General features: G+C 49.0%; 1 protein-coding gene across 1 annotated transcript; it reads left to right on the forward strand.

The window, feature by feature from the left end:
- The first annotated feature begins 1,426 nt into the window (after nucleotides 1-1,426).
- Ap2m1 (adaptor related protein complex 2 subunit mu 1) lies at nucleotides 1,427-11,665 on the forward strand. The gene is made up of 12 exons (XM_090343067.1): nucleotides 1,427-1,537; nucleotides 3,790-3,906; nucleotides 5,527-5,792; nucleotides 6,873-6,955; nucleotides 7,321-7,326; nucleotides 7,519-7,654; nucleotides 7,740-7,881; nucleotides 8,327-8,446; nucleotides 8,548-8,683; nucleotides 8,783-8,880; nucleotides 9,325-9,436; nucleotides 11,062-11,665. Exons 2-12 carry the CDS (start codon nucleotides 3,833-3,835, stop codon nucleotides 11,194-11,196), a joined length of 1,308 nt encoding a protein of 435 aa, XP_090199193.1. The 5' UTR covers nucleotides 1,427-1,537; nucleotides 3,790-3,832; the 3' UTR covers nucleotides 11,197-11,665.
- The last annotated feature ends 226 nt before the right edge of the window (nucleotides 11,666-11,891 follow it).

Consider the following 11,891-nt stretch of genomic DNA (forward strand, 5'->3'; position numbering starts at 1 on the left):
GGAAGAACCTGTCGGGCCTTACATGTTTGAAGCTTGGCCTTGCTGCCTCTTCTGTGCCTGAATGTGAAAATTATATCCAGCTAAATTCAGCTTATCAACCATTTTCTTTCTTTCTTGAACACCTACCATTTTCTTTTCTTTTTTGTCAGTTGTGGGCCTTGGACTCTGGGCCTAGATACTGTGCCTGAGCTCTTCAGCTCAGCCCTACTCCTCAAGTCACAGCACCACTTCCTGTTTTCTAGTGATTAATTGAAAATAAGAGTCTCATAATCTTCAGTGTCCCGGCTGGCTTTGAACCGAGATCCTCAGATCTCAGCCTCCTGCGACACCTACCACTTTCTTAAGAAATATTTGTACTAGAGGGCACATACAGTCACAAGTATTGCTGAGGAGAGCAGTGATACATTTTTTTGAGGTTGTTTGATTTTATTTTTGCCAGTCCTGGGGCTTGAACTCAGGGCCTGAGCACTGTCCTTTCTCAAGACTACTGCCCTACCACTTGAGCCACAGCACCACCTCTGTCTTTTTCTGTGTATGTGGTACCAAGAAATCAAGCCTGGGTCTTCATGCATGCTAGGCAAGCACTCTACCACTAGGCAAAACTCCCGGCCCACATTTTTTGAGTTTTAATCGATTTCTAGCAAGAATCAATCTACGCCCTTGCTAACCTCGTTCGTTTTCTTGGATTTTTTTTTTTTTAATATTTATTGCCAATCCTGGCGCTTGAACTCAGGGACTGAGCACTGTTCTTGGGCTTTCTCAAGCTAGAGCTCTACCACTTGAGCCACAGCACCACTTCCAGCTTTTTCTATGTATGTGGTACCGAGGAATCAAACCTGGGTCTTCATGCATGCTAGACAAGCACTTTAACCACTAGGCCAAACTCCCGGCCTGGCCTCTTCCTGGATCTTAATCTTCAGATAATGCTGATGTCTGGAACAAATAAATAAGAAAATAATCGGTGGTGTTACAAAGCAGTAAGTTCAGAACTAGCACTTCTGCTAATATGGGTGATAGTTGGTAAAGTGAGGATAGCCAGTCCCAGGACTCTGAAATCGAAAGGCTTATAACATTTTCAAAGTTTACCAATTTCAGCAAACGAATTCACTAAGACTCTGAACCACTGACCCAAGGGACTGAGAGACTACACAACGCGCAATGCTGCGCAAGGAAAGCGTAGTAGGTGGGACAGTGAGCGCAGGGGCGTGGGTTTGAGTAAGGCGTGCTGAGGTCACGTCTCCCCACCCCCACCCCACTCCACCCTCGCCCCGAGGGCGGGAGCTATCTCTCAAAGGCAGTCGGTAGTTGTAGTTTTGCTAAATCTAGGGCGCTCAGAATTGACAGCGAAAAGGCCGCAGGGTCTTGTGGGATTTGTAGTGGGAGCGGGAGACCAGTGCGCAGGCGCAGCTGAGGCCGGGGCGGGGCCAAGGCACTGCAGTGAAAGCCGAGGCAGCGGGCAGGCGAGCAAGGGGGCGGTCGGACATCTTGGGATCCGGAAAGTGGCCGGGCTGGCTGAGTAGTGGGCCTAGGACGCCAGGTGAGCTGGGGATGTGACCTACAGGGTGGGAGGGGAGGCCGTAGATCGCCCGCCCTACCTACCTCCCAGCTCTGCCCTTGCCTGCACTGAGCTGGGTAGGAAGCTGCCCACACCCGGGAGTGGCCTCAGCCTTCAGACCCGGCGGGGAGCTGACGGCTGGGCGGGGGCGCCCTGGGCGCGGCTGCTGGACGAGCGCGGAGCGACGCCCTCCGCCTGGCCTGCCCCGCCGAGCGTCCTCGAGACGGGGACCGGCGGGGATCCTCCCCAGCAGTGACGCCTCGCGGCGATCCCTTTCCAGGATCGTGACAAGCCCCAGACCTCGACGCCTGGCCTCGGGGTAGAAGACCATACCCCCCGGCTGCCAGGACCCTGACACCCTCTTGTGCCGATTTTGGGATGATGACAAATCTTAGATAGTACAGATCGTCCTCCCAGTGCAGAGGTACCCTGTGCTTCCTCACCCTCACACGGTGACAGCCGCGCACCCAAGGCAACATCTCCTCCCAAGATGTCTCCTTCCAACCCCCACCCTAGCGAAAAGACCACCATCCCCTCATGCTTCTGCCCCGGAACCACGAAGTAGGCCTCCGGCCCCCGTGTCGCCTTATTTCCATTGTCAGTCTCTTCCATTTCTTTCTTCCTCAAATCCCTAGCTCTTGCCACAGGAGAACCTCTTTCCTGTAGAGGCCCCCCCACCAGTTCTGGTTGCTGCTAGGGGCCTAACCCAGCCGGCAGTTCCTGCCAGTCTTTCAGCATTTTATTCTTGGCCAGCGCCCCACCACTACTTCTGGTGCCCTGACCTACCTACTTCTTGATACCTGTGGACTTGGTCATTTGCCCAGAGCTCTCTCTCCATTTTGCATTTCCTTTCCTAGCTTTTTTGGGACTGGGGGATAGGAATGTGTCCACTGCCTTGAGAGATTTCACTGGTCTCAGTGACAGTGACCTTCACAGTAAAGGGTTGTATTTTCCAGCTTAGGAAAATCTGCTAAACTACCCCTTGTGAAATTTTAATACTATGGTTAATCCAGGAAATCTAGAGCCAAATTAGCTCCTTTTCTCAAACAGTCTAAAATTAGTTAACCCAGGCATTCAGACATACTCTATCCCCTTGTTTCTGAGCACTCAGTCCAGAAATGAGTTGTGTGTGGATCTGGAGTCAATTTTTGCTGAAAGAATCTATCAATTTTTTTTTTTTCCCAATCCTGGGCCTTGAACTAAGCGCCTGAGCACTGTCCTTGGGCTTTCTCAAAGCTAGAGCTCTACCACTTGGGCCACAGCACCACTTCCGGCCTTTTCTCTGTATGTGATCCCAAGGAATTGAACCCGGGTCTTCATGCATGCTAGGCAAGCACTCTCACCACTAGGCCAAACTCCTGGTCCCACTTCCGGCTTTTTCTATGTATGTGGTACTGAGGAATGGAGCCTAGGTCTCTGTGCATTTGAGTCAAGCGCTCTGCCAGTAGGCCAAACTCTTGGCCCCTGGAAGAATATATTAATTTTATAAACTTAGACAAACTCATTTTTACTGTAATCCAGTACTCTCTGAAAGGTGGTGGTCAGAAATAACTAGCTCACCACCACTGGAACCTTCCTTGAACTCTGCTCTTTTGCTTATCTGGCTGCCTGGAAAGATGTGCTGGCTTAGGCCACATTCCTGAGTCTATGTCAGGGCCTGAGGCCTCTCTTCTCTCCCCTCACCCCATCCTGCACACCCTTTCCTGGAATGTGTAGACTTCTGGAGAATCAGGCCCAGCTGCCTTCGGAGTAGGGTAGTGAAGCCTGAGAGACTGGTGTTCTAAAGGTTGTGCCTATGGGGCCCCTGACCTGAGCCAGCAGGGGTAATTCCTACCGCCATTCCCAGCGCCGCTGGCTAGCCTTCCCTGTGACTGACTCACTGGTTAGAGCCTGAGTACACAGGAGGGGGCCCAAAAAGAATCCTTGCTGAGCTCAGCTCTGTGAAGGGTGGAGGCGGGGTTATTCTCTGACTCAGCTGCACAAAAGGGAGGAGGGTCAAAATGGCCTTAGGATCCTGAGCCCCAAGGCTTTCAGATTCCTTCTCCCCTCCTGTGTGGGATAAACAGGAACTGGACCCTGGCTGAGAGAAGGAGGAGCTTGCCTCTGGGGTCCGAAGGGTCACTTGCTAGAGCGTTGAGTCAGGACAAAAAGTAAACCAGTGACCTGCAAAGCCCCACAGGGGACATTGACAGGGGTTCTCAAGTCTTGACTTACTCTGCCCCTGCCTGTCCTAGGTCTGTTCTCAGAGAAATGGGCCGAGGAGACTGAGCTGCCGCCATGATTGGAGGCTTATTCATCTATAATCACAAAGGGGAGGTGCTTATCTCCCGGGTCTACAGAGATGATATCGGGTGAGTCCCCTGACTGAGCCAGCTGTGTCCCTACCACTACAGCCCCTCAGCCCTAGCATGGAGTTCAGCCTGGTTCCCATTAGGACTGGTGGCATTGGCCTAGCAGTCTGTATGCTACCTGCTAGACTTCCAGAATGACCTATGGAATGATTCCCTCCCCCCTACAATTTTAGGAAATCCTGCCCTTCCTGTCTCCTGTGCCCCTTAGTTACAGGCCTGGTTGCTTTTGCCTCGGTAGGTTGATTCCTCCTTATAGGAGATGAGTTCATGCAGGGCTGAAGGTACTGATCCATCTAAGTCTTGTTCCAAAGCCCTTCTCACATTGACGAACCACTGGATTCACGTAAAGCCTTTGGAGGCTGCTGAATCCTCCACTCCCTTTCTCAGAAGTGAGGCTGCTGACTCAGCTCTTTTCAGTTCCCCTGGATCATTGGAGGGCAGAGAGTCAATGATGCCCCTTCCGGTCATCCACATAGACCTAGAGAGCTCCATGTCCTGGATCCAGTAAACTACATAGTCGTACTTCTCCTTGCCCCATCTAGTACACTATGGTTCTTTCATGACTTTGAGACCTATTCTAGCCTCAGCAGCTAGCATAATGAGATTAGGCTTCTCTAGTGTATGCTGTTTTTCTTCCTCTAAGGCCTCTAAGAGATAGTTACCTGATTGGCCTGATTGGGAGTGCCCCTAGCTCCTTGGCTCCCTGGCTGATGAGCTGGCTTGGCCTGGCCTTTGTGGCTGTTTGTCCATTGGTTGGCAATAAGGCTAAGCTAGATTTGTGACAGTGCCTTGCCTTCTTGAACTTGGCTGGCTCCTTCTGCCTTGGGTGGACCTGGTTTAGCCACAGCCTGGGCACACACCATTGCATGTCTTGCTGTGCTCTCCACCTCCTGCTTGACTTGTCTGCTTCTACCTCATAGCGTATGCTGCCCTCCCTGGTGTGTTGTGTGTCTAACCCTCTCTCTTGTTGCTGTCACTTTCCTCTTCTTGCTGGCGTCATTTCTCTCATCCCATCTCATTGGCTGCCGTAGCAATAGGTAAGCAGCCTATCAAGCTGCCACCCAGGTACATGTGGGTGGAGGGCCCTGCTCCCATCGATCGTTTTTCATCATCCTTTTTTATTCCCTGAACTTGCCCTAAATTTGGATCCTGGACAAGAATGGGCAGCACAGCTCCATGGCTCCATGGTACTTCTCTCCCTGTAGATCAGGGCCTTCTCTGAAGTCAGGCTAGCTGTGTCTAACTTGCAGAGGAGGTGGCTTGCCCACCAGTGGGCTCCCTAGTACCCTTTTCTGGGCTGGGATGCTACCAAGGTGGCAATAGAATATACCTGGGAGGTTGGGGCCAGGCTTGGGGGAGTCTCTATCCTTCAGGGACGTCATTTTACTGAAGTTTCATGTCATTGCTACTTGACTTCCCTATTTCCAATGGCTTTCAGACACCAGTCAAGCACTCCTTCAGTGTTTGCATTGGAAGCCATAAGAAGGGAACCAACCACCCTAGTGGTTTCCAGTGAGTGTCAGATTTTAGCAGTGTGGAGGGTGGGGCTATTGGTGCTTGTGTTGTTTCCCATATGGTGAGGGTGCTGAGCAGCCTCTGTGTGCCCTTCTCTTCCCTCAGGAGGAATGCAGTGGATGCCTTTCGTGTCAATGTTATCCATGCGCGGCAGCAGGTGCGCAGCCCTGTCACCAACATCGCTCGCACCAGCTTCTTCCATGTTAAGCGGTCGAACATCTGGCTGGCAGCTGTCACCAAGCAGAATGTCAATGCTGCCATGGTCTTCGAGTTCCTCTATAAGATGTGTGACGTAATGGCTGCCTACTTTGGCAAGATCAGTGAGGAAAACATCAAGAACAATTTTGTGCTCATATACGAGCTGCTGGATGGTGAGGAAGGCATGGTGGCTGGTGGGGTGGGGCCCAGAAGCAGGCACAGATCTGAGGTCTCACTCAGCACACTCAGAACTTTGTTTCCTGAATATCTGGTCTCTACACTTGGGATCTCCATGCACCTGAGAAGGCCAGTTATGGTCAACACCTAAAAGCTGCTCTGAAGTGGAACACAGAAAATAGGCCAGCTAGTGGGAGTAGGAGAGTTATGGCCTCTCTCAGAGCTGGAACCTAACTTGGTTTAGTTCCTGAGCTTCCTTGGCCTTAGTTTATGGCCCTGTTTTGGGCCTTAGTTCCATGACTGTTCTCACTTTTCATTCCAACAGCTATTTCAGTGCTTAGGGGAAAGAAGGTCGTAACAATCTCTTGGGGCACACTGTTTCCTTATTCCTCTCTAGGTCCTTTATCTTTCCCAACATCTGTTTTCTAGAGAAAATTAGAGCTTGAGGTTTCTTCAACTCTTATTCATCACGTGTCTTTCTGTGATTTCTCTGAGAAAAATCATACATTTTGACTGTTTTTAGAAAGTTCAAATCACAGAGTAAATGTTGCAAAAATTGAAAGACCCTGATGCAATTTTGGAACAGGAGCTATCCCAGCCAGACAGGCCAGGCTTGAGGAAAGATGGAATGAGGGAGCCTTGGGCTTTTTGTTTTGTTTTGTTTATTTGTTTATTGTTACAATTAAGTGCTTACATATATTTTACAGTACTATGACATATTCTTAGCAATTATCACATTCACTTATTTTACTATTATAATACTAAGCATCATCATTCTAGTCTATAAAATTTATATATGTTGGAATCTATGAAAATCTCTATACTTACATAGAAGAAAAGGTTTAACTCTTTGAATACTGGCAATGAAACCATTTCTTCCAGTTCAGCTGTTAGGCACATTTCTTCCCTCTGCTAGAGATTCAGTTATTCTCTCTTTCTCATTCTTTCTGTTTAGTCATCACTTTGTATTATTTAGATCTAATACCCATGTATCAGGAGACCATGCACCTTTTGTCCCTTTGTTCTTGGGAACCTTGGGTTTTATCCAAGGGTTTATGGTTCCCTTCCTGTTGCAGAGATCCTCGACTTTGGCTATCCACAGAACTCGGAGACAGGCGCACTGAAAACCTTTATCACCCAGCAGGGCATCAAGAGTCAGGTATCAGATTTGTACACACAACAGACTGGGTGAAGACCAGCTTCCCTCATGAGCCTGCCCTTGACAGGAAGTGCTAGCCTGAGCCTTCTGCCATGGCTGCAGGCTTGTTTTTCCCTCTGTGGCCCTCTCATCCCAGGAGCAGCTGAGTTCAGCATTTCTCTTACCATAAATACAGCTTAAGCAATTTTCTCTGCACGGGGGGGGGGGGGGGGGGGGGGGGGAGAAGGGTGGGGGCTGCATGGAGGCTTGGTGTTCCTTAAGAGAACATAAAGCCTCTCCTTTGGGATCTAAGCCTTCTTTTCTTCCTTCTTTACTGCCTCTCCTGTTGCTTCCTGTGGGATCCCTATTGGCCCTGCCACCTCCAGCATCAGGTAAGTATTCCCTTGGCTTCCACACTTGAGTTTGCTATTTTCTCCACACCCTGCCCCATGAGTCTTATAGGGAAGGATGGGTTCCAAGATGAAGACCAGAACCAGGTGGGATGAGAATGGAGTTGGGAGAGACAGAGTGATTGAAAGGAGGGATGAACGAGACCATTGCTGCTTGTCTCTTTACACCTGTAGACAAAAGAAGAGCAGTCCCAGATCACCAGCCAAGTAACTGGGCAGATTGGCTGGCGACGAGAAGGCATCAAGTATCGCCGGAATGAACTCTTCCTGGATGTTCTGGAGAGTGTAAACCTGCTCATGTCCCCACAGGGTAAGTCTTGTTCTGAAGGCAGAGGGGGGCCCAGGCAGGATTCTGAGCCTGCCTACCTAGCTGCTTCTGTTTGTTCTGTCTCCAGGGCAGGTGCTGAGTGCTCATGTGTCCGGCCGGGTGGTGATGAAGAGCTACTTGAGTGGCATGCCTGAGTGCAAGTTTGGGATGAATGACAAAATTGTCATTGAAAAGCAGGGCAAAGGCACAGCTGATGAAACAAGCAAGAGGTACCTATGTCAGGAGAGCTGGAGGGAAAGAATGGGCAGGCGTTGGGGCATTTCTTGCGGTTTTAATGACAATAGGTGCCTTCTGAACTACCTAGTGGAATTTAAAACTCCAGAGGGTGTGTTTGGCTGGTTGTTCTCAGCATCACAAGAGAGATGGAAGGATTTTCATTAGTCTACTACCCTTAGCAAGCCCTTTTGTTTGGTCTCACCCATAATCTCTGCTCCATGCCTAAAACACCAGTCTCTCGCAGCAGGGATCTCAAAAGATGATGGTGACCTTGAAAGAGCTATCTTATCCTGAACTGTGGGACAGAGACTTCCCAAGTCAGAAAGCTGTATTTTGGCAGCTTTCCATACGCTAAGGGGCTGGGAGTGGAGTGGCATCCCAGCCTGCCACCTACAACTCCTGTACAAATGAGGAGAATGTTTTTGTTTGTGCTTGTAGTGGGAAGCAATCGATTGCCATTGATGACTGCACCTTCCACCAGTGTGTGAGACTCAGCAAGTTTGACTCTGAACGAAGTATCAGCTTCATCCCACCAGATGGAGAGTTTGAGCTCATGAGGTGCCATTGGGGTGTGGGGAGGCAATGTGTACTGCTGGCAGGTGGGAGAAAGGTGGAAAAGAGGACAAATGCTGCCATGTCAACTTTGTCTATCTCCAAAGGTATCGTACCACCAAGGACATCATCCTTCCTTTCCGGGTGATTCCACTCGTGCGGGAAGTAGGGCGCACCAAACTAGAAGTCAAGGTGGTCATCAAGTCCAACTTCAAGCCTTCACTCCTAGCCCAGAAGATTGAGGTGAGGACATGAGACTTGGGGAGGGATAACTTGTCAGTAGAAATAAAGGCAGCTCTATTGGGTCATTTAACAAAGTTCCCTGACAACTGTCATTCCTAGGTGAGAATCCCAACTCCACTGAATACAAGCGGGGTGCAGGTAATCTGCATGAAGGGGAAGGCCAAGTACAAGGCCAGCGAGAACGCCATTGTGTGGAAGTGAGTCTTTACTTCAAGGCTTTCAGCTGGGCTCAAGATAATGTAGCATACCTTACTGAATTTTAAGTGTGTGGGTTAGGGAGCAGGAGAAGTGTGCTTGCTTCGCCGGGTCCTTGGCTTGCACTGTCACCTTCATATGTGCTGTCATATGCCTGCTGGCTCGAAAAATAACTGGGTTTTTCAAGAGGCTGTAATATTTCCCACTTACCCTTTCTTGTAATATACCTGAAAGCAAGGGATAGCTCACCTATCTAAGCAGAAACTGCAGCCCTAAGAGCTACAGGAGTTAGCAGACCTAAGGTTTCATAGCAAGTGGTTATCAAAATTCTGGCCATTTTTCCTTGTCTTCTTACACACTCCTGGGTATTTCTTTGTGCTTAAAATGTACAAGACTACTCTGAAAGTGACCTAAGCACTTGTTACCCATTCCCCTTGTGTTCCCAGAATCAAGCGCATGGCTGGCATGAAGGAATCGCAAATCAGTGCAGAGATTGAGCTTCTACCCACCAATGACAAGAAGAAATGGGCTCGACCTCCCATTTCTATGAACTTTGAGGTATGGTAAAGAAAGGGCCTAACCGTTGTGGCAGGGTGTGCTGGAAAAGACCTAAGAGGTCGTCAGATAACCTCTGTTTCTTAAGAGATGACCAAACTGAAGCCTAGAAAGCATGGAAATGGTTTTAATTCCTAACTATTCTTTCTTCAGGCTCCCCCCCACCTTTTATTTTTTTCCTGTGTTGTTCCTGGAGCTTGAACTCAATGCCTGGACACTGTCCTTGAGATTTTTGCTCAAGGCTGGCACTCTATAGCACTTGAGCCACAACTGTACTTCCTGCTGTTTTGGTAGATAATTGGAGATAAAAACGTCTCATGGAAGCCGGGAGTGTGGCCTAGTGTGGCTTGCCTAGCATGCATTGAAGCCCTGGGTCCGATTCCTTAATATCACATACACAGAAAAAGCTGGAAGTGATGCTGTGACTCAGGTAGAGTGCTAGCCTTGAGAAAGCTTAAGGAGAGTACTTAGGCCCTAAGATTAAGCCCCAAGACTGCCAAAAAAGAAAAAAAAAAAATGTCTCATGGACTTTTCCTGCCTGCGCTGGCTTCAAACCACAAGTCTTAGAACTCATCCTCTTGAGTAGCTAGGATTACAAATTACAGGTGTGAGACTAGTGCTCAGACCTTCAATTCATTTAACTTTAACTGTTTGTAGAGCACTACTAGCTCATGGCCTAAAATCCTAGTTACTTAGGAAGATAAGATCTGTGTATCACAGTTCAAAGCCAGTCTGGGAAGACAACTCCATGAGACTCTTATTTGGAGAATTAACCATCAAAAAGCCAGAAGAGGAGGCATTACTCAAGTGGTAGAGATATAAAAAAAAAGAAGAAAAAGAAAAGCCACTGAGAATACTGGAGGAAGGAGGAAGAGGAGGAGGAGGAGGAGGAGGAGGAGGAAGGTGAAGAGGAAGAGGAAGAAAAGGAAAAAAAGAAGTTGCTATTCACACTGACAAATCTTTTGACTTCCTTTGGCTTGTCACAACTTTTTTTTCTTTCATGGGGCTTGAACTCTGGGCCTGGGCGCTGACCCTGAGCTCTTCAGCTCAAGGTTACCACCCTACCCCTGGAGCCACAATACCACTTCTTGTTTTCTAAAGGTTATTAATTGGAGATAAGAGTCTCATGGAATTTAGTTCCTGGGCTGTGTTTGAACCGCAATCCTCAGACCTCAACCTCCTGACTAGCTATGATTACACGCATAAGCCACTGTGCCCAGCTTCACATTTCTTTAGAAATATTTAGATTGCTTGAATGCTAGGTAGACCAGCAGGTTTCCTTTCAAATAGAACTAGTAGTTGACTGCTTTATGCATGTTAGACCACCTTATCTTTCAAGTCTATATATTGAGAAGGGTAAGTACTTCCCTAAAGTAACTCTGGCTCTTGCCACCTCCTGATTAAAGGAATTGACTTGAGTTATTGCCAAGGGGCCTGACTTCAGAGCCAAGATGATTGCTGTTCTTAAATATGCTTTCATTTACAAACATCACACCCAGCTCCCTCAGCACCTTTCAGAATCCTGGTTATTCAAACACTTGTAGGACACGAGGTAGAGAAGAACTCCAACTTGCCAGCAGAGAGCCGCTGTGAAACCCCATTCCTGACTGGCACTGTTTTCTTCACAGGTGCCATTTGCCCCTTCTGGCCTCAAGGTGCGCTACTTGAAGGTGTTTGAGCCTAAGCTGAACTACAGCGACCACGATGTCATCAAATGGGTGCGCTACATTGGCCGCAGTGGCATTTATGAAACCCGCTGCTAGCTGCCAGTAGGCAACTAGCCCAGCTCCCTACCTACTCCTTCCACAGGTCTAGCTTCCCCTGGCCACCACACATCAGTGTCTCCTCCCCCACTGCTTTGCTGCCTTCCCTTTACGCCAGCCCCTGAGTCTAGGTCTGGACCAACGACATTGAAAGTGAGACTGAAGGGCAGTACCTTAGCTTTCTGGGCAGGGTAGTTCCTGGGGCTCCTGCTCCTCCATCCATCTGTCCTGGCCATTTGCCAGGCTCTGAGTTCTGTGACCAAAGCCAGATGGAGTCGTGTCCCCCTCCCCCCCCCCATGGCCACTCCTCTGGAGTGGGAGGGTTGGCTGCCTCTCACCTTGGAGCTTCCCCAAAGGCCAGTAACAGATCCCCAGCCCTCCATCCCTTCTCTGCTTTGGGATAGTGTGAGCTTCATTTTGTACACGTGTGACTTCGTCCAGTTATGAACCCAATAAACTGTAGAACAAAGTTGGTGGTTAAGTGTTGATGCGGAGCCATAGGGGAGAGAGGACCTGGTAAGACTGCCTTTCCCATGATTTCTTTTTCTTTTTCTTTTTTGCCAGTCCCAGTGCTCAAGGCTTGAGCACTGTCCTTGGACTTTCTCAAGGCTAGGAATTGAACCCCAGTCTTTGTGCATGCTAGGCAAACACTCTATCACTAGATCACATTCCCAGCCCTCCCATGATTTCTTTTT

This window comes from Megascapheus bottae, chromosome 1 (assembly GCF_031878675.1).
Source record: "Megascapheus bottae isolate mThoBot1 chromosome 1, mThoBot2.hap1, whole genome shotgun sequence".
In the NCBI taxonomy this organism is placed as follows: Eukaryota; Metazoa; Chordata; class Mammalia; order Rodentia; family Geomyidae; genus Megascapheus; species Megascapheus bottae.

Coding starts and splice junctions, on each gene's coding strand:
- Ap2m1 (XM_090343067.1), top strand. CDS start 3,833: ATGATTGGAGGCTTATTCATCTATAATCACAAAGGGGAGGTGCTTATC. Junction 8,684..8,782: donor TCCTAGCCCAGAAGATTGAG/GTGAGGACATGA, acceptor TGTCATTCCTAG/GTGAGAATCCCAACTCCACT. Junction 8,881..9,324: donor GAGAACGCCATTGTGTGGAA/GTGAGTCTTTAC, acceptor TTGTGTTCCCAG/AATCAAGCGCATGGCTGGCA.